Below are 26756 nucleotides of genomic sequence, written 5' to 3' on the forward strand. Positions count from 1 at the left end.
TTAAAATAAGGCCAAAATTAAAAATACGTGAATTAAACTTAAGAAATACATTGACACGTAAAAAAAATAAATAAATAAAATAAATAAAAATAAAAATAAAAAAGTTTGCCATAATATTGGGAAAAGAGAGATGATTTTGGGTTACCAGGAAACTGGTACTATAGGGTCGACGTTTGGCGCTAGTATCCAAGAGGCACCGTTTTCTACACTAAAATCAATATAAATATTGCATAAAGGTAATTATTACATTTTGATCGTTATAACTTATCTAGTGCGTAGCACAGAATTATAAATTGAACAATTATTAGCATACTGCGGTAAATTTTAAATACTGCAAACTCTTGAAAAATATTTTTAATTGCAAAGTAGATATTATTCATAAATCAAACTTATTAAGAAATTATACTGCCCTCTATAATTTTGTTCATGATATCCTCAATGCATGATTACAACAGATAACTTCTTAAGTTGTTTTTCTAACGCGACTTCCTAACTCTAGCAAAACAGAAATTGTTGCCACTTAACTTGCGGGAAATATATGTTGAAAAACCTCATGAAGCTCCAGCGAATAAAGCATATAGCTACCTTTAGAATAATTATGCCTTCTCTGCATTAAATAAGTGCGAAAGTCTGCACATAATATCATTTAGATGGAATAATAATTTCATAAGAGTTTTTTTTTTTTTTTTTTTTAATTTCATTACACTTCTGGGTCTATGAATCTTCTATTTATCTTTTAAAAACTAAGCGGCGCAATTATTTCCAGTTCTGGAAATGGCAGCAGTTGAAAATCGTTTCTGCTTCTATCACAAGAAATATTCGATTATATAATAGTTGTACTTTTACCAAATATGATATCTGAAAAATATATATTTTAAAAGAATTAATTGCATTAAAATAAATGAAATCGATGCATTTTTACTTCCTTATACGAAGTAAAGGAAGTATTGTAATTTCCAAAATTTTCGGGTATCATATTTCAAAGAAAATATCCGTTTTGACCGCTATTGAATGCAATTTAACGATGTTTTTGCGCGACATCTGTACGTAAGGACAGAATGAAGGACTATTTTACCCAAAACGGGTTGCAAAAAGGATATAAAATGTATTCAGAAGAGATTTTCTCGTGACGTTTATAGGGTATGTAATACGTATGTATGTTTGTATGTACCTCGCGTAACTCAATAACGAGTAGCCTCAGAACATTGAAATTTTGTATATAGGACTGCTATAACATGTAGTTCTGCAATTCCCTTTTTGGTTGCAATCGGCTGCCTCAAAATTATGTATACATACACATACCCACTCTGTTACTCGGCTCCGTGAGCTCAGTTCTTTTTATTCTTATATGTTGGTAAATTGTGCCTTTTTTACTTTAAAAATGATTGATTTATGTTGTTCTTATCTTCCGGTTAAGGTTTTTATGCCTTTATTTAATCTGTATGCAACATTTGTAGAATTATCAACAATTTAAAAGTTGTTTAAGTGCGGTTAAACCTACCTTTTTATCGTAACAGCCATATTTGTTTACATTTGAAACTTAGCAGAAGAGTGAATTAAGTCAGTTTCTGCATCTCCAGTGTCTTTTCGCGGAGCGGGACCAAAAGTAAACTTTCAGTTTTGTCCACCGAAAAATCTGCCTTTTTGCCCGCCGGCCAAATGGCTTGTTTTCGCGTAGAAACTCTAATTTTAATTGTAAAAATTGTTTTAACTGTATTTGGTGTGTAATATTTTTCAATTTTTAATGAAGATATTTTGAGGTTTTATATATTTTTGCCTTGCCGCGAAGTGAGAACTGAATTAATTGAATGAGAAATATATCTTTAATGAAATTCGAGGAAATAAGTTTAAATGAAATGCAGGAGAAAATGTGTATAATTTAATATTCTGTGCAATTATGTGGTGTACACATCAGATTTTTTTTTTTTTTTTTTTTTTTGTGAATAATTATAAATACTTAGGAATTCGGATTTCGTATTTAAATAGCTAATGTTAGTAGAATTATAAATAAAATTGTTTTATTCCCCGCGCAATGCAGCGCGTGACGAATATTAAAGGAAAGCTAAGCCGGAAAGTTAAAAATACAAGAGCACGTGTATTTAACACTTAATAAATAAATATCTCTTTTTAATTTCGAGAAAGTTCCAGAAAATTCTCGCGCGCGATTTAAAATCATATAAAAAAGAGGAAAACATCTCAATTCGATTATTAGTTAGTTTGTTTTTGTTTTAAGAGTTTGTTTAGAAAACTGCACTTGATTGTAGCGAACTCGCGGATTAGCTTTCTTTAGCTGTTTTGAATTAACTTCTGTTGAACGGTTGAGTAGTTAAAAAATAACTACTGTGAGATATTTGTAATACTGAAAGAATATCTGAGGGAATTTAAGGATTTTGTGATAATAATAAATTTTTGTTCATTTTTCATAGGACTTGTGCATTCATTTCGTAACAAACCCGTACTCACGCAACAAATTTTGGTGTCAGAAGTGGGATCTGAATGCCAATAACAAGAGCGATGGGAGAACAACTAAGACAGTTGATATCAGCATTTGCCTCGTTTAAAGAAGAAATCAAAGCGGGCCAAGAAGAAATGAAAGCGGGACAGAAATTCGTTAAAGGCCAGATGATGTCTGTTAAAGATGAGATGGAAGCAGGTCAAGAGGAAATGAAAAGAAAAATTACCTGAGCAATAGAAAACAAATTCGAGGCTATAGAAGGTAAAATAGACTCGGTCGAAAGTAAGGTTGGAGAAATTGAAGAAAGAGTCTCCTCCTTCAAAGAACAAATAGAAGGGAGAGTTTCTGGAGGAACGAATTCACGGAAGAGTGTGCCGTCCAACACCAAATCGAACAACAAACTGATGATAGGATTTCTGCAGTAGCCAAAGAAGTGGATACTTTAAAGAAATTCGTAGCGACGGTAGGGAGCAATAGTGATAGTTTTAAATTCTTACCGATGCCTGCTCGTCCATCTCTGAAGCTATCGACATATGATGGGAAAACCTCTTGGCAAGTTTATAAGGGGCAGTTTTCAATAGTGGAGGATGCGAATGGATGGGATTCCCAAGCTAAAACCTGTCATCTCGCCGCTTCTCTGAGAGCAGACGCAGCGGATATTCTGCAGACTCTTCCCGAAAACCAGAGACTTGACTTCGAAGCTCTATCCAGCGCATTGGAGCTGAACTTTGGCGAGAAATGTTTAAAAGACTAGAGCAGGCTTCAAATAAAATCCCGTCAACAGAAGCCCACAGAATCACACCAGGAGCTCGCTGCGGATGTAGAAAGGCTGTCCCACCTCGCCTTTACGGAGTGCCCGAGAGAAGCGAAGGAAATCCTGTCCCTGCAGTATTTTATCGATGGCATCCGGGATTCCAAAATACAGAAGGCTCTACGAATGGCGGATGTTAAAGATTTAAAAAGCGCTCTAGTGTACGCCATGAAATTCGAGGCAGCTCAGCAAGCAAGGGATCAAGTCATTGTTCGTCTAGACGATATAACCAGAGAACTCAATGCATTGAGAAAAATTATCAATGACAAGAAACCGACCTTAAAATGTTGGAACTGCGGAGCTGAAGGGCACATACGGCGGAACTGCAGAATACCAAAGGGCACGGATGTTAAGTCCGCTCCTAGCAAGCAGCAGGGAAACTAATTAGTGGCCATCTCGCGGGGCGGAGGTTGCCAGATAATGAAAAGCCCCAGTTTAAAGCGCTTCAGATTTCTGCAGTGAGAGGCGGCAGTAATGGACTTTTCGTAATAGGACATATTAATGGAGTTCCCTTGCAATATGACTATAGATACAGGAGCCAGTGTTACCATCATCCGAAAAGATTTGGCTCAGCAACTGGAAAGCAAACTTATCTGGACGCCACCCTGCGCTGCGTTGCCATACAGACTGTGTCCGGTGAGAAGATTGACATCGAGGGGAAAATGAACGTGAATATCACGTTTGGAAGTGCCGCCTACCATCACATATGTGGCGGATATTACAGATCCATGCATACTCGGACTGGACTTTTTAAGGAAATATAATTTTTCCTTAGACTTCAAAAACAATAAACTGCATTCTGCCTCTGAGGACATATCGTTATTTGGAATTAATGATGAAGAAGTTAAATCTGTACATAAAATCATAGCACAAGACAATATCACAATACTGGCAAGAACAGAAATTTTACTTCCTGGATCCATAGCCGAAAACAGAAATTTCCGCTACGGGATCATAGAATATCCCAATAACTGTAATAGCCCGAAAGGAGTACTAGTAGCCTCAACACTCGTCGACCTATCGAGAACAGTTATCCCGGTGAGAGTTGCCAATGTTACTGAGAGGGCGAGAGTTATTAAGAAAGGTAAAGTTTGCTGAGCCAGTAACCAGCGTTGAAAGAAAGAGTAACACCCCGGAATCTGTGTCCTCAGAGAGCATTACATCGGAGTTATTGCAGAATGGGGATTTAAACGATGAAGAGAGGAATGCTGCTGATCGCGTCATTAAAAATCTTAAAGTTGTTTTCTCCCGCTCATCTTCTGACGTAGGTCGAACCAGTTTGACACAACATCAAATCGATACCGGCGATCATCCCCCGATCAAGCAACATTCAAGACGTCTACCGTTTGCTAAACAGGAAGAGGTACGAACACTTTTAAAGGATATGGAAGAAGGGCATGTTATCGAACCTTCAGAAAGTCCATGGGCATCTCCTATCGTCCTCGTTAAAAAGAAAGACGGCTCAACGAGATTTTGCGTTGACTATCGCCGGTTGAATGAGGTTACGAAGAAAGACAGTTAACCTCTTCCTAGAATTGACGACATTCTAGACACTCTTTCTGGAAGCAAGTGGTTCTCAACACTTGATTTAAAGAGTGGGTATTGGCAGGTAGAAATACAGCCTGAAGACCGAAAAAAGACAACATTTACTACGGGACAAGGGATTTGGCAATTCAAGGTGATGCCGTTTGGACCGTGTAATGCGCCGTCAACATTCGAACGTCTTATGGAGACTGTTTTGAAAGGTCTTTCCTACAAAGCCTGTCTGATATACCTGGACGATATCGTCATCGTCAGAAAGAGTTTTGAAGAGCATATAGAAAATCTTAGAAAGGTGGTTCAGAAACTGAAAGAAGCCAATCTGAAGCTGAGTCCCGCTAAATGCAAATTCTTCCGAAAGGAAGTGACTTACCTGGGACATGTCATCTCTGCAGAAGGTGTGTGCACGGATCCTGAAAAGATGTCAGCCGTTAAATCCTGGAAACGTCCCGAAAATGTCCATCAGCTGAGAAGCTTCCTAGGGCTTTGCACTTACTATAGGAGACTCGTGAAGGACTTTTCTTCCATCGCAAGACCTTTTCAGAAGCAGACAGAGAACAAGCAAAGGTTCTTGTAAAAAAAGAATGAGAAGATGCATTTAACAATTTAAAGGAAGCTTTAACATCTGCTCCAATCATGACGTATCCTCAGCTGGACAGACCATTTATTCTCGACACGGACGCGAGCAATGAAAATGTCGGTGCTGTTTTGTCCCAAGAAATAAACGGCCGAGAACGTGTAGTAGCTTACTGGAGCAAGTGTCTGTCTAAACCGAAGAGGAATTACTGTGTCACTAGGAAAGAGTTGCTCGCCATAGAGCATTTCCATCATTATCTATACGGCAGAAAATTCATCCTCCTGGACCATGCCTCTTGGCCTGGCTTTTAAATTTCAAGAATCCTGAGGGTCAAATAGCCAAGTGGATACAGAGACTCCAAGAATATGACATCACTATCTGTCATCGTAAGAGATCATCACACGGGAACGCCGACGCCCTGTCTAGAAGACCTTGCCCAGAAAGCTGCCGATATTGTTCCAGGGTGGAAGCGAAATACGAGCTGCTGACTCCGGTCGCAAGACAAATTACAACATCAACATCGGCTGATCGAGACTCGTGGAGTGATGATGAAGTCAGGAAAGACCAGCTGGAAGACCGCGTCATTAAACCCATAATTGATTTAATGGAGTCATCAAACAGAAAACCTACCTGGCAGGACATTTCTATCTGTAGTACCACAACAAAGCAATACTGGGCACTCTGGGATTCACTTCACATTCGAAACGGCGTCTTATACCGGAAATTCGAATTGGATGATGGGAAGACGTTCCGATGGCAACTGATACTTCTAAGATCCCGGATTCCTGATGTCCTTAACTCTTTGAAATCCAGACCCTTCGCTAAGATGTATCCTCAAAATACCCGAACCGCCCGAAATACTTTTCCAGTTTCACAGCAATTTCCTCCCCTCCCCGTCCATTAGCGCAGAAAATAGGTGTGAAGATTTCCAATGACATCCTTTGTACTTTCTAACAAAGATTCCATTAGCCTTTGACCCCGTTCTTTATAAAACTATTCTGAAGGTCAGATCAACAAGCCTTTCCGGCTTTGTTATGATCACGACTGAGATTTTGTATATTTCCGTTATTTTTATAGGAAGGAATAAATTGTTTAAAAATAAATATAATCCTTAAATTTTTAAACTGCTCTTTTATTGCTGTTTAAAGCTTAAAAGAACACTGTACCACAAAAGAATCAACAACGAAATGTCACGATCAACCAAAAGATAAAGAAAACCTCTTAGAACAAGCTGTCTGCAATAAACTGATACAATGCATTTGGGGAAAGTGCACCTGCTATTGCATACCTTAATATGGGAAGGGAAGAAAAGATTACAATCTCGGCCGTTTTCGGGCGGTTATGGTTGTTTCAATGTAGAGCCGTGTCGGGCGGATTGGATGTGAAGGAGTTAAAGAACTACATAACAGCCCTACAGGAGGTCACTTTGGAATAATGAAGATCTTACAGAGAGTTCGTGAGCGCTTTTACTGGAATAATGCAAAGGATGACGTGCAAAAGTGGTGCCGATCTTGGGATGCCTGTGCAGGTCGAAGAGGACCGAGAAAACGCAACCGGGGCAAGCTGCAACGTTACAACGTAGGTGCGCCTTTTGAACGTATCGCTTTTTGACATCTTAGGACCTCTGCCACGAACTGCTGATGGCAACAAATACATACTCGTTGTCATTGATTACTTCACCAAGTGGCCTGAAGCGTATCCTATTCCTGATCAGGAGGCTGTCACAGTAGCTGAGGTAATGATACGTCACTGGATTTCCAGGTTCGGAGTGCCTCTTCATTTACATTCCGATCAGAGAAGGAATTTTATGTCGGCAGTAATCAAAGAACTCTGCAAACTACTCGGCATTGACAAAACCCAAACGACGCCATTACATCCCCAGTCAGACGGCATGCTAGAGAGGTTCAATCGAACCATCCTTAATAACTTCTCATTAGTGATTTTCAGAAACCAACAGGACTGGGACAAAAAATTACCACTGTTTTTACTGGCCTACCGCAGTGCTGTCCACGAGACTACCGGCTATTCCCCATCACCGATGCTCTTCGGTCGTGACCTTCGTGTGCCTTGTGATCTATTGTTTGGTCGCCCTCCGAATGCTCCTTCATCGCTTGAGGAATGTATTCAAGATCTCCAGGCCCGATTTGAAGTGATGCACAAATCTGCACGAGAGCGAGTCATCTTGATGAAGACCCGATACGACACAAGAGCTACTGAACATCAATTCCACGAAGAAGACAAGGTGTGGTTGTGGAATCCGACTCGACGGAAAGGACTTTGTCCGAAATTACAGTCATCTTGGGATGACCCGTTCACAGTCCTAAACAGGCTGAATGACGTCGTGGTGGGATCCGTAAGTCTTCGAACTCTAAACCTAAAGTCGTTCATTACGACAGGTTAGCTCATTACTATGGCCATAGTACGTAGTGTAAATGATTGTAAATAGTGTAAGACCATGGTCCTCTTTGTTTCTAAACGTGTCTTTTATTTCATTTGTATTTAGTATTTGGTAGCATTTGATTTGTATTTAGTATTTGATTGCATTTATTGTTCATGTTTTTTTTTTTTGTTTTGTTTTGTTTTGTTTTGTTTTGTTATTGTAATGTAATGCTTATTATTGCATTTATGCCTTTAGTTGTAAGTTTGGCTTCCTGTCCAGGGATTGTACTGCCCGGGACGTGCAGTCCTTGGGAAGAGGGCAGCGCTACGGATTTCGTATTTAAATAGCGAATGTTAGTAGAATTATAAATAAAATTGTTTTATTCCCCGCGCAATGCAGCGCGGGACGAATATTAAAGGAAAGCTAAGACGGAAAGTAAAAAATACAAGAGCACGTGTATTTAACACTTAATAAATAAATATCTCTTTTTAATTTCGAGAAAGTTCCAGAAAATTCTCGCGCGCGATTTAAAATCGTATAAAAAGGAGGAAAACCTCTCAATTCGATTATTAGTTAGTTTGTTGTTGTTTTAAGAGTTTGTTTAGAAAACTGCACTTGATTGTAGCGAACTCGCGGATTAGCTTTCTTTAGCTGTTTTGAGTTAACTTCTGTTGAACGGTTGAGTAGTTAAAAGATAACTACTGTGAGATATTGTAATATTGAAAGAATATCTGAGGGAATTTAAGCATTTTGTGATAATAATAAAATTTTGTTCATTTTTCATAGGACTTGTGCATTCATTTCGTAACGAACCCGTACGCACGCAACAATATCTTTAATGAAATTCAAGGAAATAAGTTTAAATGAAATGCAGGAAAAAATGCGTATAATTTAATATTCTGTGCAATAAAATTATGTGGTGTACACATCGGATTTTTTTTTTTTTTTTTTTTTTTTTGTAAATAATTATAAATACTTCGGAATTTTTTTTGAATATACTGATTTTATTAGAGTTCATCACATTTTGCTACATATCGTTGCAAAAGAAGCATCAAATTCCACCTCTATTAAGAAGATGTCATTATTTAATGATTTTGTTTTAGGTCGTTAATTATTAATTAATAATAACTTAATTACTATGTTAACGAGAAATTTATTATTAATTATTAAACTACTTTTAATTTACCAAATAAAATATAAGAGCTACTATTCCTTTAGAAAGTAACCTTTTAACCGTTTATGCAAAAGATTACAGTCGCGAGCAACTCAACTTTTGTGCAAACGTAATTTTCCTTACTTTTCACAGTTTGGTAACATTACATTTTTAGCCCAAAGGGGTAGCTCAGAAGAGCTACAAGTCTCAAAACGGCATTTTGGGGCGTTTCACTAAAAACAGCGAAACACTTTTTAAATTGTTGCCACCAAATAATATCGCCCTGTATTATATTTAAAGAAATTAAACAATGAAGAATCTGCATGAATGCATTTATGTTTCCCATTGCGAAAAAGCAACGATACTTAGAGCTATCAAATTTGGAATAAAGTTATCCTCTACTCGAACATGGTCACCTGGAAGCTCGAATTTTGAATTTCGAATTTGTATTATCTATTTCATATTATGTAAAACTTTAACGAATTTCTGATTAACAAACTCAACTACTTCAAAGCAAGCAATGGCAACACTGTACGGAAAAAACGTTTTAAACCTCCGGCGAGCGAGACTGTCTATCGAAAACTCTAAATATACGCTTCTTTTAAATACTTTGCTGTATTGCTGTTGAACTGAATTTTATGTAGTTTAAGTGCGAAGTACATGATATTTAATAAATAATGCTAACACACAAAACGTTAAAAAAGTCCCTTCAAGTGTAATATAAGATCTGAAAGCTTTCAGATTTTCCGGTTCTTTAGAATTATAGTTTTTATAAATATTTTTAGTTTATGTTTAGGGGGCAAAAAGGACGCAAATGCGACAAGTTTTCGTACTGATGTGGATTGTCCTAGTTCATTAATCTATACAAGGCCGGATGTGGTGGTCTATTTATTATAGAGGCACCTAATAGGTGGGCCACCATCGCCTTTCCTATGAAGGGATGGACATTTACAACCATGCCTTCTCCGGGATCTGAACCCAGGCCCTTCGGCATCGCACTCAGCTTCCCTGACCACTTTTCCGACTGGGCGGATTGTGTGTTTTATTTTAACCACTTAATTCTTTTTTACGTTTTCTGAATCAATCCTAGAACAGCTGCACAAATGAAGACGTTATTTACATGTCTTAGATACGCCTTTTAATGACGTAATATTGGCTATGCCTCTTTAGCTTCATATGTGAAAGAAACTTAAATAATATTTTAGCTGAGATGCAATGCTAAGTTTATACTATTACGGCCCGAGAATTTTTTAATTATAAATAAATCTAGTTTATTGTGTGTTGTATGCTATTATTAAGATTTAATACAACAAGTTAGCCCTAAAAAATGCATTATTAAGATTTACCAAACGATTGAAAATATTGAATAAGTTTATAGATGTTATAGATGTTTATAGATTATTAGTATTTATATATGTAACTGCTCAAAATACAGAAAAGAATTCTTTGACTCGAAGGACATTTTGATCACTGCTGAGTGTTTCTGATCTCGGTGCCTTCCTGCAGTACGGATGAATATCTGAATTTGGATTTTTGTTTTTAATCATTTGAAACAAAAGGATGAAAAAACGTGACTGAATGGTGTATGGAGAAAATGTTGATATCAAGGTGGCATAATTGTCCAATTTGTGAAACGTATACGAAAAAGTTAGAGCGTAAGAACTGTTGAACATAATTAGAGTAGATGTTTAGAGTTACGGAAGGCGAATGTATATATCGCTAAAAATGTAGGCTAAATAAAATGTATATATAAAAATATATACATTACCACCGACTATTATGGTGAATAGTGCGGGGCCTCTTGTGGCGTTGTTTCAATTGTGAAATCATAATTTCCTACTTTTTTGATGATATTCTTAGGATGACTGTCACATTTCATACAAAAATTATGAGAAGCTTTTAGAATTTCAGAATCCGTGGGTTTAATTTTTAAGTCATTGTGAAGAGTGCTGTTTGGTACGAACCAAGGCGCATTTGTAATTATTCGGATGGCCTTGTTTTGAATTCTTTGTTATTTTTCGCGATGAGTTCTTGCAATTGCAGCCCACGTTGGGGAAGCATACAGTAAAATCGGGCGGATAGCTTGTAGATAAATAACTCTTTTTGTGGCGAGACTAAGTTTAGAATTTCTCCCTATGAGTGCATAGATACTGCCTATTGCTTGGTTGGCTTTTTTACAGATATTTTCAATATGGTTTTTGAAGGTTAGTTTTTGATCGAGTTAAACGCCTAAATATTTGATACATTTTTCATTTGGAATGGAGATATTATTAATTGTGATATTGTTGAGATGTCTTCTGGAAGGGTTCTTTTGGAAATAAATTGTAGTGGATTTGCTTTCATTAATTTTAATTTTCCAAACGTTAAACCATGGGAAGATATAGTCTATTGCATTTTGGAGGTTTTGGATGCCTCTTTGCGGATTGATGGATTTGCTGAGAATTGCAGTATCGTCTGCATAGCAGGCGATAATGGCATCTTTGTGGCTAGGAAGATCATTTATGTAGATGTTAAAAAGAAAAGGTGAAACATTCGAGCCCTGAGGGATACCTGCTTTCATTACACTGATATTAGATAGCTCGTTCTTAATACTAACTTGAAAAGTTCTCTTTTCCAAAAAACTTGAGATTAGTAGGATTAATCCAGGTGGAAATTTGTTTCCGGTAAGTTTGATAAGGAGGCCTGGATGCCAAACCTTATCAAACGCTTTTTCAATATCAAAGAAGATGCCAGCAAAAGTTTCTTTTTTATTAAAGGCTTCTCCGATGATTTCAGTAATTCTTGTAACTTGTTGGGTGGTGCTAAATCCATGTCTAAATCCAAATTGATGTTCCTTATTAATATTATTGTCTTCAGCGAATTTAGTGAGCCTATTGATGACTAATCTTTCAAACAGCTTGCCAACAGCTGAAAGTAAACTGATGGGTCTGTAATCTGAAGTGGAAGATCCATTTTCCCCAGGTTTCTTCAAGACAATGATTATCGCATGCTTCCATTGTTTAGGAAGAAATCCTATACGCAGGCAAGCATTAAACATGTAATATAGTTGCAGGATGGCTTTTCTTGGTAAATTTTGCAGGGTTTTATTAGTAATTTGGTCATAACCGGCAGCTTTTTCTTGGTTTTAATTTTCGAATTAATTCTGTAATCTCTCTGGGTGTGGTAGGTGGGTTGGTGTGATTCTTGAAACTTTCTAACTGCCAAGTCACGTCATCAATGACTGCCGAATCATTAGCGTTAACAAAATGATTGACAGTTAATTGATTTTTGTATGATTTGGCAAAAGCGTTTGAAATATCTTTTGGATTAATTAGAATTTTATTATTGTAATTAATAGGTTTTATTTCATCTTTATTTCTTCTAATAGCTTTAGCAATTTTCCACACGTCATATTATAACTCAGAATGCACAAAATTTATATCATTTAAAGAATTATCTAATCCTTGCCACATGTTCTATTCAAATACTATAATAAATATAGAACGATGTATAAAAAAATTAAGCAAACAAAACAAAAAAGAAATAGTTTTTCACAGACGATTGAGTATTTCTCATTCAATTAATTCAGTTCTCACTTCGCGACAAGGCAAAACTACATAAAAAGTCAAAATATCTGTATTAAAAATTACGAAGTAAATCTTAAACACTTATTTCCTCGAAAAAATTCCAGAAAGGATTAAGCAGGATTTAATTCGCAATAATAAATGAAGGCGTTATCTTTGTTGTTGCGAAACTACGTTTCTCTAGATTGGCAACAAATCCACTATCCCGCTGTTTCAAATGTAAGCAATCAATGGCCGCCATCAAAAACATTATTAGGCTTAGCGGCACTTAAACAACCATAAAATTGTTGATAATTCTAAAAATATTGCATACAGATTTACTAAAGGCATACAAACCTTAACCGGAAGATAAGAACAACATAATTCAATCATTTTTAAAGCAAAAAATGTACAATTTACAAACATATAAGAGTAAAGAAACTGAGATCACTGAGCCGGGTAACAGAGTGGATATATATATATAAATATATTTATATACGCTTGATGAGGCCGATTGCAACCAAAATACGAGGTGCACATCTACATGTTATAGCAGTCCTATATACAAAATTTCAACGTTCTGAGGCTACTCGTTTTTGAGTTACGCGAGATACGTATGTAGGTACATACGTTCGTACAGACGCCACGAAAAATTCTCTTCAGAATTCATTTTAAAGCAGTTTTATAATTTTTTTGGAGGAAAAGAGTATTTTATTCTGTTCTTACGTACAGATGTCACGCAAAAACATCATTAAATTTCATTCGAAAGTCGTCAAAATGGATATTTTCGTTGAAATATGTTGCCTGAAACTTTTCGCGATTACAATACTTCCTTTTTACTTCGTACAAGGAAGTAAAAAGGTTAATTTTTTATGGCCTTTGTTAATTAACTACGTAAATTTAAAATTCTATTTAGTTCAATTAGTTGAATTAATTTTCTACTCATATTCAATTTTTAAATGCTTAAGTTTCCTTCTTATGTTTTCAGGAAAAACTTATCAGTTCGTTCAAAAATATGAAATATAGAAGTAAAAGAATCCCTCTTCTCTTCTTGCGCTCCGAAATCATTATACGAACATGCATTTAACCTGAAAACGCATGTGTGCGATGTTATCGTCATGCGATGATTTGTAGGTTATTTTATTTTTTACCACTATATTTTCGACGACGATGTTTTTAAAAATGCGAAGTTTTTGAACCGCTTTATTTTCCAACAGGATATTTCATACTACGATGTTTTAGAACTGCGATGTTTTCTCTTTGCTTTCTTTTCTCCCACGATGTTTTGTACCACAAAGTTTTCGCCTTGCGTTGTTTTCCCCGCGATGTTTTCGGCGGACACCTTTCCTCTTGATCTGATTCAATCTTTTCTTGTGTAGCTCTCGTCGCTGCTTTAAAAGTTACTTGACCAGCTTCCATCTTTTTTTTTTTTTTTTTTTTAATGGATTCTTGTTAGATTTCATTTCTCCTTTAACGGATTGCTGGGGAGCTTTCATATCTTCTTTAAACGTAGCAAAGGCTGCCAGTAATTTCCTTAATTGTTCTTGAGATTCATCGCTCTTGAGATTGGCATTCAATTACACATCTGACACCAAAAAGTGTTGTGTGCGTACGGATTCGTAATAGATTGAATGCTCAAGTCCGATAAAAAGCTAATAAAATTTATTAACCTATCACAAGAAATATGACAAAATGCTGTATTTTTCCTCACATATATACGTACAATAGCATATCAGGCAGTAGTTATATTTTAAAATATTAAACCTTAAATAGAGCGCCATCCAAAGCGCAGAGAAAGATAATTCGATCTCACAGCGAATTCGATACAATCAACAACAGTTATCTAAACAACTGACCTGTCATGTTTCTCTCTGGCTTTTTAAAGCTTTTTAATCAGTCACGAGAAGGTTCTGGTAATTTGTTTTCTCGAGGTTTCTGGAAAGCAAAAGAGTAGAATTACGAGATACCTATTTATTAAATGTTAAATGCGCGTGTTCTTGTATTTTTAATTTTCCGGCGTAGCTTTCGCTTAAAATAAGTCTCGTGCGCACGGGGATATCAAATAATTTTAATTATAATTATACTAAAAATAGCAAACTAAATACTAAATCCGTAACACTATATCATAAGAATGATCGTCTATTTATTATTTATTCACAAAAATGATCATTACTTGTTCAGCAAAATACATTACCATTTTCATTTCACAACTGAACGTGGTAAGATGGTACAAATTAACTGCAAGTTCGATTAGAAATTTAAATATTTACAATTTTAAAAATAGTAAAAGTATTCCAAATATTTCAAAAAAAAAATACTTGATGTAAAGCAGTCAACTACCTTTCGTGCTGTAAAACGACGGAAATTGCATGAAATATTGAAAATGCTTCAAATAGTCTAGGCCGCATTCCGAGCTAATACCAAGGAATCGTGGATTCAAGGAGATTTATCATGCGAAAAATAAAAGAAGACAGAAAATACACTCATGTCCATAAATTAAGGATAATGCAAAATCAGGCAAAGGAAGAGTTAGAAGCAAAACCAATGTGACTTATTTGTAAAGCTTATTTATTAAACAAAAGGAAAAGAGCAAAACAAGATGCTATATGTTTGATATTATTAAAAAAATTAGCGATTTTTTTCTCCCTGGAGCAAATTACAAAAAACTCCTATTTACAAAAAACCAATATTATATGGTTGGTATGATTGTTAATACATTGTATGTCTCCCAGACGATGCAATACAGACCGTACAACACCTAGGCATGCTGAGTATCAAATTATCGATCTGATCTTGGGGGATATTACACCACTCAAAAAGCAATGCTCTCCGAAGTTCCGGTAGACATGTAGGAGAAGGTTGACGGGTTGCAACTGGTCGGCCAAGCATGTCCCACACGTGATCTACTGGATTCAAGTCCGGTGAGAATGCTGGCCAGTCCATACGGGTGATATCCTCCGATTGAAGGCATTCGCTTATGACGTTTGCACGGTGAAGACGGGCGTTGTCATCCATAAACACAAATTGTGCGCCTATGGCGCCCCGAAACAGACGTACATAATAATTAAGACACAATAACACGCCGAACAAATACCAATTCAGAAGTCAAACAACAAAAATCAGCGTTATACCTACAAAATTTTCACAGGACTAGTTTCGATGGTTTTACCGAACCATCATCTTCATCATGGTTCGGTAAAACCATCGAAACTAGTCCTGTGAAAATTTTGTAGGTATAACGCTGATTTTTGTTGTTTGACTTCTGAAGACGTACTACATAATGTTCCAGAATGACGTCTCAATAGATTTGGCTTGTCATGGTTCCAATTTGAACATGCAGGTCAGTTCTGGAACCCAGAATAATTCCACCCCAAAAGAGCACTCCTGCACCACCGGAATGGTGTCGTTCAGTGATGTTTTCTTGGTGGTAACGGGTACCTGGAGCTCTCCATATGAACGTTCGGCGAGAATCAGACTGCAAGCTAAACCTGGACTCGTCGGAAAACATCACACAAGCCCACTGTTGCGGTGTCCACAATGCATGCTCTCTACTCCAGGCTAACCGCAGGCGACAGTGAGTTGCAGTAAGTGGAACCATCTGACAGGTCTACGAGCATATAGACCAATCTGCCCTAAGCGTCTGTACACGGTCTGCCTTGAAATTGTCATACCAGTGGCTGACGAGACAGGTCTGAGGTTGTGCTCCGCCTGTTCCTTTTGGCAGTAACTGCCAAATACCGGTCCTCATTCGGCGTTGTAACTCTGGGGCGACCTGTGCTCTAACGTCTACTCACATTACCATCATCTTGGAATCGTTGCCAAAGCCTGGAGATGACACTCTGGGCAATTCCAAGTTTGTCTGATACTTCTAGTTGAGTACGCCCACATTCCAGACGGCCGATAATTCTACCACGTAAAAAATCATCCAAATGCGTCCTTTGTGTCATAATTATTCGGTTATTACACTGAAATGCTTATAAAGCGCCTGCGAACAATTTTACTTCTTTGCGTGTATTCCTTATATATCACTCTTACACTCTCGTCATTGTGACGTACCATCGGTGTCATCTGGTTACTTCTTGAAATTTACATATGATTCTTGAAGATGTGTGTAGTGATTTTACAGGTCGTATATTCATTTTAGAGTTCGATTTCCGCGTGACTCCGAATTATCCTTAATTTATGGACATGAGTATATAATGCTGCAAAACTTGTAGCAGATTTAGAAGAACGGTTTGCAACAAAAATTAACCCTGAAGCTATTAGGAAGTCATTAGGGCAAACTGACACAAAGGTCAACAAGCAAGAAGTGTACCTTTCTGGCAAATATCTCATAACGCTTCTTCAGTCAAGCAAAGTCGCCATTTTCATGTGCGCTCTTTATGTTTCATTCGAAGTTCCATGGGTTTTAATAGACAAACCGTGATACTTTTTGCATTAAACTCAATTTAAAAATATACTTAACCCTTGTTTAACACGGTAGATAGGTTTCTAGAAATTGCCGTGTTGTGTAAAACAATTGTGTAAAACAAATTGCCGTGTTGTGTAAGATGCCGTGTTGTGTAATGTTTCTACATAAGCAACTTAATTTTTTTATTAAAAATATATACGTATGTACAACACACATTATTACAATATTACACATTTAAATTTAACGCAACTTTATTTTAGTAAATTTGTTCATCGTCACTACTCAGTATTGCGGAGGAACTGATAACGACAGCGATGAAGCTGCACTCTCCGACGTTAATTTCCTCCTCACTTCCGCTAACAGGAATTGGACTTGATCCAAAAAGGAGAAACATTCTCTCCTTGTATGACTCATTCTCGCGTTATGCAATGGACAGTAAACTACGCTTATAATCATCGCTAGATGTTTTTTCTTCTAATACCTAATACATGTGTTATTTTGTGTGTGCTAATAATAATGATCGTGTTCTTTACATCTGCAGCTTGGATTAAGCTTTATCAAGGTAAGAATTTTAATTATTTTTTATTCATCTGCTCGCCTCGAATTAGCGAAATCGCAATAGTAAACAAATGAACCACGCAAGATTATGAGACTGAGCGCATGTTTACTTCAACTAAACGTATAAAATATATCGAGATAAGCTATCAAGGATAAAAATACAAACAGAAAAGATAGTCTGCCGTAAATTACCGCTGGATAATCCGAAAAAGGAAAAACCAAGTATGTCTTCAAAAGCGAAACAAAACTACATAGTTGTGTACTGCGCATTCGAAATACAGAAACAGAACTGGCTGCAAGCTGCGAAAATCAATATTCGATCATGAAACTGAACAATAACAACTATCAAGTATGGAAATACAAACTTGAAATGATCCTGAAAGAGGAAAATTTATGGGATTTAATCGCACATGACACACCAAAAGAAATAAACGCCGAATGGACAGAACGAGACAAACAAGCACAAGCTACCATTAGTTTACTCGTAGAAGACAACCAAATCGTACACATAAGAAATAAAACGACTGCTAAAGAGATATGGAACGAATTAAAGAAGATACATGAAAGAAAGAATCTTTCTAGTAAACTTTACCTTCTCAGAAAGCTGTATACGTTAAAAGCAGAAAACGAATACAAACTCGAAGAGCACGTCAACAAAATGCTTGAAATCGTAGACGAACTGCGAGGAATCGGGGAAGAAATTAAGGACAGTCACATTGCAGCACTCTTACTAAGCGGCTTACCAAAAAGCTACGAAAATCTTGTTACAGCTTTAGAAGCACGCCCAGAAGAAGAACTAACGTTGGAATACGTAAAAACGAAACTCATCGACGAATTCCTGAGAAGTAAAGAAGGCACACGAACAGAAGAAACAACTGCCTTCAAAACGAATTTTAACGCAAAATTCAAGCATTTCAATCATCGAAAATGCAGTTATTGCAAAAAATTAGGACACTTAGAAAAGGAATGAAAATTCTTAAATAAAAATAATAATAAAAAAAAACGAAAGCAATTCATTCTTCAAGAATGAAAAGCAAACGAATAAAGGAAATTATGAAAGTAAACAGAAAACGAAAGTTGCGGTAAACGAGGATGCACACAAAGATGAAAACTAAAATAAGAATCTTGAGAAGACTGAGAATTACACGTTCGAAGTCACCAGATAAAGAAAATTTCAAACTTCAAACTGGTTAATTGATTCAGGAGCTACTTGTCACATGACCGATAACATAAACTTTTTCACTAAATTGGATAGAAGCAAAACTGAGCAAATAACAATTGCTAACGGCACTCAGATGAAGTCCAAAGGTAACGGACAAGGATACTTACGAAATAGAAGTAAGAATACTCGTGGATGTTCTGTACGTTCCTGACCTAGAAGGAGGATTGATATCCGTACGAAAAATTAGAAAGAAAGGGTTTACAGTTTAATTTGAGAAAGATATTTGCAGAATAAAGAAGAAAAATAAAACCATAGGAATTGCTAGAGCAGAAGGAAATTTAACGGATATAAAATAAATTGATGACTATAGTGTGAGTAAAAGGCGGAATGAATATATCTGAATACAGCGAAGTATGAAAAACAGATGATTTTTTGCAGTTAAGTACAGAGATACGAAGAAGTATCTTCTGATATTGTGTTTTTGGAATAGCTGGTTGTTCTTAAAATACATTTTTAGACCTTCCCCCTTGAATGGCCAAACACTTTGCTTGCTAAGCATTCGCAGAAGTAGCTGAATTCATCATCGAAATCTTGTTCAGGTGCATCACAGGGAACAACTAATTTTATATTCAGGGAAAGCTCCCTTCCAATTTTGATGGGGTGAAACGGATCTGAGGGTCTGCCGCTCCTCTTGCTCTACCCTCAATATCTTGCGAGAACTTTTGGCTTGATAGTATTTTAAGTGTGCCTATGCCGCAAAGACACTATACGCTAAAGTACGTTTGTGTTACCCAATATTTGCGATTGGTAAATCTGAACTTTCCTCACTTGGGTTGTTCCAAAATTAGAGAATGATATCCATTTAGCACAATTTTTCTATGTGATTGGAATATTGTGAAAGTAAAATGCAAGTGTGCTTACCTGGAAGACTGCTCTTGGAGCCCAGCTTTGCCTGCAACCCTCTTGCCCGTATGACTTCCACTTCAAGGCGGTTCTTGCGTTCACAGATACCTAGCTGGACGTCACCCAGGGAGGGAGAGGCCAGTGCTTGCCTTCCCACCAACTGCCCCGGTCCTAGGCCTTCCACGAAACTCGAAGCTTCTCCGACCTCCGGGGGTAGGCGAGGTCCCCATCTGTAAAGGGCAGGAATGAAACATGTTCAGCACAGTAAGATGCAGCAAAACGCATGAATGTCCTATAATAAATTGCCGTACTGTTATGACTACCTAGCTACTAAAGATTGTCGTCTAAATTCTGAAGAAAATAACTTCTATTATTAAAACATTTTGAAAAACAGTTCAGTGTCTATATCCACATTTTTAAGATAGTGTTTGATACTTTTATAAGAATCACATCAGAAAGTTTCCTAGTCAAATTCATATGCGTATTCATTGTACATTAAATACATGTATATACATCATGCAATGTACAGTAATGTTTCTTAAACATTGTTTAGTTAAAATAATTCTCGAAAACGAAATGCATGTTTTTTTAATTAAATTTCATTTATTTTTTTGAAGTTAAGAGAAAGTAAAAGTACTTTCTTTCGTTGATTTTTTTTTACCTTGTTAGATCAACATATGTAAGAATTACTTATTAACAACGAAATGCCAAAACATGCATCAGAGCTCTTCAGAATTTTAATTTTGGTCCGTTCAAAGGTAAATTTTTATTATTTGAGTGATAAAAGGAATTAAAAATGGTGCAAATATGCATGCCAAATATGAAAGTTTGCGTGCGCATAATGATGATATCATTTGATTAGGTTTTGTTTTGCGTTTAACAAATAGGTAAGAATGCAAAGTCGTTAGAAGTAATTAATTTTAAGCATCACAGCTCAGTAACAAATACAAAGCGGGCTCTGCAGCATCAAACAGGCTTATAGATGAAGTAAATTGCATAAATGCTTCGTAATGAATCCTCGAGAAGTTTTCTAGTTTTCTTCTTTGCTGGCTTGCTAGAAACTGCTAGCCTGGAACTCGAAAGAAAACTAGCTTAGTCTTAATTTTTTTTGTGAGTAAACTAGATATTGAGCCAAGCTCCAAATTAAAAAACATTTACAATTTCATTAGGATTAAGCCTGTTATATACAGTTCCAAATTATCTCCTTTTACACTCAGCTGTGTTACTTAATTAAAGTACTGAAGGATATACAGTAATTGCATGACAATTATAATAGTGAGGCGTAGCATTATTTCAGTTTAAAAAGGAAAGGAAACGGGATCAAAGGATGATTCCAATGAATGTAACGGCGTTCGAAACAACGAGGCATCGGAGCGAGGGAGGTGCATGCTTGAAAGAGAATACATGGATAGAGAGGAGGGAGGCTCCGCACACCCAGGCACGTGCAAGGAGAGACAAAGAGAAAACCAACCTCCCAGCCCGAAAAAACGTGCTATTACGAAAGCAGGTTCACGTCACGGGAGTAACAGGAAGACAATGAGGTTATATGTAAAGTTGAGCTGCATCCTTGTGGAAGTACTTACGATTGACCTCTGCTCCTGGCCGTGCCGGTCGATGAGGGTGTAGATCCGGAGGCCTCCTCACCGCCTGTAAGAAGATAAGAAGGCTGGTCAGCCAGGCACCCCCTTCGATCCGATCAGCCCCTGTTCGAAGCCGCCCTTTTTTTAACCCTGCCTTATCTCCTTCATCACCCAAGTTGGTGCTAAGGCTGAGGAGTGAAGGCAGGCCTTTCTCGTCTCCACAATCCACCACCTGTGGCAACTGATACCAAAAATTGCTTATCTCAAGATTCGTATTAAATCCCAAGATTCGTAAACTTTCCTGTCAAGCTAATACGGGAATATGTCAATTAAAAAAACTTTATAGTTATTTATAAGAGGCAATATAAATTCGATAAACAATATTTGTCTTCTTATGTAGCTATTTATTTCAAACAGCAGTTTAAAAGTAAAAAATAAATAAATAAATAAATAAAGGGATGCATTATCTGAAATTTACATGGATCCCTTTAACATTCATTTGAGATATGGTACCATATTGCGGTCTTAAAGATGGAAGTGCTAGTGTATTGCGATAGACTACTTGCTTAGGAAATGTAGAAAATATACAGTGGTTGAAGACAGTATTATAAGAGAATGTAGTCTGTGTGTATTATAATTGAGACAATTCACATGTTACCATAATATAAGGATGCTTTTCTCCATACACATTGCTGCATCATGGCTCAATAAAAGGTCAAGAGATATTTTTTGGTTAATTTTTTAAAATTTATTAGTTTTACGACATAATGATATATACACACACATATATATCTATATCTATATCTATAGATATAGATATAGATAAATAGATAGATATAGATACATTTATCTGAAATTTTTAACTAATTTATAATTAAAAATTAATTGTTAATAATTACATATGCATTTATTTGCTATTTTTTCATTATTACATTATTTTATTCTACGGCTGTCTTTCTCATTTTCTTCAGAGAGACTTAATAAACGTACGCGAATGGAATTTTATAAAACTTTAATTTTAAAAATTCCGTTTTATTTTACAAATTTTTTGTGAAGAATGAATTATTTTAGTGGAAAAAATATATATTATTTTATATACGTTTAAATATGTCAGAAATAAACTGATACGTATAAGTAAAAACAAAAATGTTCAAAAAATACTTTTCAAACCTTTTTTTTTTTTTTGAAAATATGCTACATAAATTTTCTAATGTTGGCCAACAACATTTTTTATAATTATTACATGCAGGAATAGTTTTATATTATCTGTGATTATTTGTAATTGAAAAAACATTGACATCTATGCTAGTATTCTAAAAATGAAAATTAGCCTATTTACAAGAAAGATATTACAGAAAATGGCACTATATCTATGTGAGGTCTTCGAATATTTTCTCTCTCTTATCTTTCACGAGTCACATATTGCACTTAGTTTGGGGGCCTTTAGAACTGTTACCCAGGGGTTGGATCATAGAGACGGCTGACAGGACGGTCTCGGAATGGGGCACTTACGTAAGACTGTCTCCACTTATGCTGCCATCGGACGAAATACTGCTACCCGCCCGGACGTCAGGTAGAATTTCTTCACTGCGCTGCACCACGAATGAGGATGAGGAGCCATTCCTTCGCCGGAAGATGAGCCGCTTCTTGTGCCCTTTGGGTGGGAATCGTACACTGTGAGACACAGGTTACCCTCAGAGACATTGGTATGTACGGACTCGAAAATTGATAAAAAAGAAAAAAAAGCCAGCAAAACCAATTTTTTAAACTTAAGTTCTGCTAGGGTAACCGTATTTAAATTAAAAGGCCATTTTCCTGTGCATTATGGGCGAAAAATCCTTTTAACACTCCCATGTATACATGCACAGTTCTTGAAGTGTTAACCTGGAATTTACAGATTTCAAACTTCTTTTATACAAGAGAAATTTAACTGCCGAATATTATTATTTTTATATAAACGTGTAGTTTCTTACAACGCATTTTAAGTTTCACTGCAGTTAAGGTTATTCTTCGCAGGTATAAAATACACGACAGAGAGATAATTTTTGTTAGATTTAAAATTGGGAGTTTCAAAATATTGAACTTCAAACATTGCAAGTTTATGCTGTAAAATTTAATTTTAAAATGCCAAGGGAATCATTTCCAGACTAAGACCATAAATAGTTTTCTAAGTAATCCGTTGGTTTGGTCTTCGCATGCGTTGGCTAAGAACAGGACCCGTTTAAATGCATTCTGAATTATAATAAACAATTAGCCTACTGGAATTTGAATTCGGTAATTGTTGAATAAAGTGGACAGTCAATAGTTTCCACCAATAACGTATCGTAAGAACACAAGCTCTTACTAAAAACTGTAGGATAGTCTTACGAATAACAATAGTAGGACTCAGTAGTAGTTCACGTGTTAATGGAATATGCTCAAAAGTTTATTTTTTTATCGCAATTAATAAAAGTACGGAAATAGCTAGAATTTGAAAAATACTGCAATGCTTCCACGTGTGTGTGATTAAATGCGCGCATGTCATACATCGAGACGATTTTCAGCGTTGGTTTTCATTGAGTTAATAACATCCTGAAATATCGTTTGCAGTCGTTGCAGCGACTCTTTATTTTAGGTAAAGAAGACTGAATTTTATCACTCTAAGTCAATGGTTTTATTTAATTCCAAACCAGTAGCAGTTCGGACCCCAAAAGTGTTCACGAATGCTAAGGAGTGGGTCCATTTTGTCAACTATCCTTGGAAATAAATGTTCGCAACAACCTGCCTGCTTTACCACAGAGTGCAGAGTGGGAAGGTGTTCTATTCTGGTGAATGATCGGATAGGATTTTTCCATGCTCGCGATTTGGAGGGGTAGAATGAGTATTTAGCTTAAATATACTCTACAGTAGTACAAAATATAACTATTATTTCCAAGAATCATGCATGAATTATTGAAGCGAAGATATAACTACTGCTGAATTTGTGAATTAATTTAGCTGTGGACTTAATATTGTTTTAAAGTTCGAGATACTAAAACTTACCTTAAAATTAATGATTCAAATTTTAATATTGCATTTGACAGGAAAACCTAAGTTTGTTTCTCTACTTATTTCATTTTTTGGGATGTTTAACATGATTTAACATTATTATTCAACGATATATTTATTGTGTTTAAATAAAAATCTGTAATCGTTTTCGAAATGAAAAGTAATTCGTATAAAACTTGACAAAACAATGAATTGAACAATTAAGCCACACTGTTTTTTCTAAAGTAGTAGTTATATCCTTCGTGTTTCTGAAATTGAAATTTTAATTTTCTGCTGATTTTGTTTACTGTTTTGTGTTTCTATAATTTGTAGTTGAAAACTTAAGAATGAAAAATTTACATTCACATAATTTGATAATTATCCATATGTAATATAAATCTGCATAAATATCCGTATAAATGTAATAATAATTTGATAATTATTCGTATAAAATATCCGTTTGATAATATACCGCTAGATCTAACACTCTTCAAGTTACACTGTGGTAGTCTCAGGTTACTAGATACTCACGGCAAGAAACAAAGAATATAGTGTCTTAAATAATATGAAAATAGAATAATTTCCCTCACAGCCTTGCTTAACTTCCACAAGTTATTAGTCCACGACTAAAAGTTATGTTACATTAGCTGTTATTATTTTTCCTTTAATGCTAAATGATGTAGAAATGTACATTTTATAAAAAAAATTAACAGTTTCACTTTTCCGAGTGTTAAATAAGCTCGTGTTTTATGATTATAAATTATTGTCATATATCCATTGTTATCATTGTGTTTTCTAATTTTCATGCACTATTTTTATTAGTAAGAAAGATTTCTCCTAAATTACGCCAAAACTAAGCGTTTGAACATTATGTATAATTCAAAATTTCTGAAGTATTCAGACGTATGTTTACAGGATACGCCTTGTAAAAACTTTACAAAAGCATTAAAAAGAATAAGAGTAATAAAAATCATCGTAATGAATAGTAGTATGTTCAATTAATACAGCCAGATGAGAAGTTTATACAAAATAAAAAGAAGGATGGTGAACTTGCTATGAGAAATGTAATACAGTTTAACTATTTTAAATATAATTTCAGAATAAGAAGTATAAAAGACCATAAAAACACATAAATTTATTACTTATACTTTTAACCCATTAGAAAATCAATCGTAGTTTGAAAAAAATATGATTCTCTAATGCAGAAAGGTTTATAAAATGAAAGAAAATGAGCTACGCGTCTCTGGCATTTTGAAGTAACATAAAATTCCACTAATTTAACGCCATGAAAAGTATAGCTGTTATAGAAATCAGTCCAAGGATTTTAACTCCCAAAGAAGAACTGAATCATGAAAGTAAATTATTTAATGAAATATCAGCTTTTTTTTTAGACAAGACTGGTTGTAACTCAAGATTGTTCCTCAAACTTTACATCCAAAATATTTTAGCAAATTCGTTTCATCTATAAGATTAATATCTCAAGACCAACATATGATTATAAAGAATCACAGTATTTACTCATTTTAAAAGAACAGTGAAATTCACAATGGTGTCATGGGAGGGTATCAGCACACGTCAATCGTTAATCGCACTGCCAATCTATTTTATGTTTATTTTGAGTAAAACAATCTCGAACCAAATCAGATATTCTGCTGAAATATTTGCTGATGTCGAAAAACCAGTACTTAGAGTGAAAGTTTGTTTTCATATTTAATTAAACTATGACTTTTATTCAAAGTATAGAATGGATGGAAGCACACTAGAAGTAGATCACATTTGTACTGCATTTCATTATTTAAATATGGAAAAGCACACTAAGCTATCTAAAGGAAAGTTTGTCTTCTTAGAAATCTTTACAAAGGAAACAGGTTCCATATTTAAGTCACACATGAGAAAAAACAGAACATTAAGACAAACATTCTTTCAAGAAATTCCCCTACCAATGAGCAGAAGTTAATAAAAACGTGAAAGGTAAGAAAAGTAGATAGCACTTTATAAAACCGCAATTAATTTAGTTAATAAAATACAATTTTATTGTTACCATATTTCTATTTGTTTACATTAGTTAAAGAGCGAAGTTTTAATTTGATTGATTAAACTTCTTTCACTAAAAGATTTAAGTATTCTCATGTAATAAGCTTAAAAATGAAATGTATATATTAATGTCTAAATCAAATATATCAGGTGTTGAGCGGAGAAAATATACAAAAGTTATTTACGCTTTTTACTAATTATGTTTCAGGTATAATTTTCTTTCAGAATAAATGAAACGTTGCTTTAAAATTTGAACATTCCGTAGCGTAAAATGCACTACTTTTGAGAAAGGTAAATTTTAAAATTCTGAATTTCTATAACGCTACTTAGCATTAACAACTTAAGTAATGTTTGATCTTTTACACATATCTTAAAAATTAAGCAAGAAATTTTCTCAATGAATAATGCACAATTTTAATTAAAACTTCACTTGTTGAGAAGAATACTTAAAATTCTTTAATACTTTAATTATAAATTTTTACAGAAATAAAAAATTATAGCTATTTTTATAGCCACAGGAAAAGTTAAAAAGAAATGGGAAGCAATTTAATTTAAAGCGTTGTTTTTTAGAGACTATTTTGAATGGAATGCACATTGCAAGAAATCTCACAAGCTTTTTACTCCAAGTGATTACATTTACGTGAA

General features: G+C 35.3%; 1 protein-coding gene across 6 annotated transcripts in view; it reads right to left on the reverse strand.

The window, feature by feature from the left end:
- LOC118191120 (regulating synaptic membrane exocytosis protein 2-like) overlaps positions 1 to 26756 on the reverse strand; it is a 231493-nt gene that overhangs the window by 11200 nt on the left and 193537 nt on the right. For 2 of the 6 annotated variants that reach the window (XM_035361915.2, XM_035361928.2), the window contains exons 17-18: positions 22584 to 22725; positions 19510 to 19721 (exon numbers count right to left, since the gene is read on the reverse strand). In XM_035361915.2, the coding sequence (XP_035217806.1) occupies positions 19510 to 19721; positions 22584 to 22725 (354 nt within the window). Of the gene's footprint in view, positions 1 to 14313; positions 14393 to 19509; positions 19722 to 21074; positions 21139 to 22583; positions 22746 to 26756 lie in introns of those variants that run through there. The other 4 variants (XM_035361936.2, XM_035361922.2, XM_035361943.2 and 1 more) reach the window with 4 other exon arrangements.

Source organism: Stegodyphus dumicola, chromosome 4 (genome assembly GCF_044657685.1).
Source record: "Stegodyphus dumicola isolate Sdum_Otavi_A_Nest chromosome 4, ASM4465768v1".
Lineage (NCBI taxonomy): Eukaryota > Metazoa > Arthropoda > Arachnida > Araneae > Eresidae > Stegodyphus > Stegodyphus dumicola.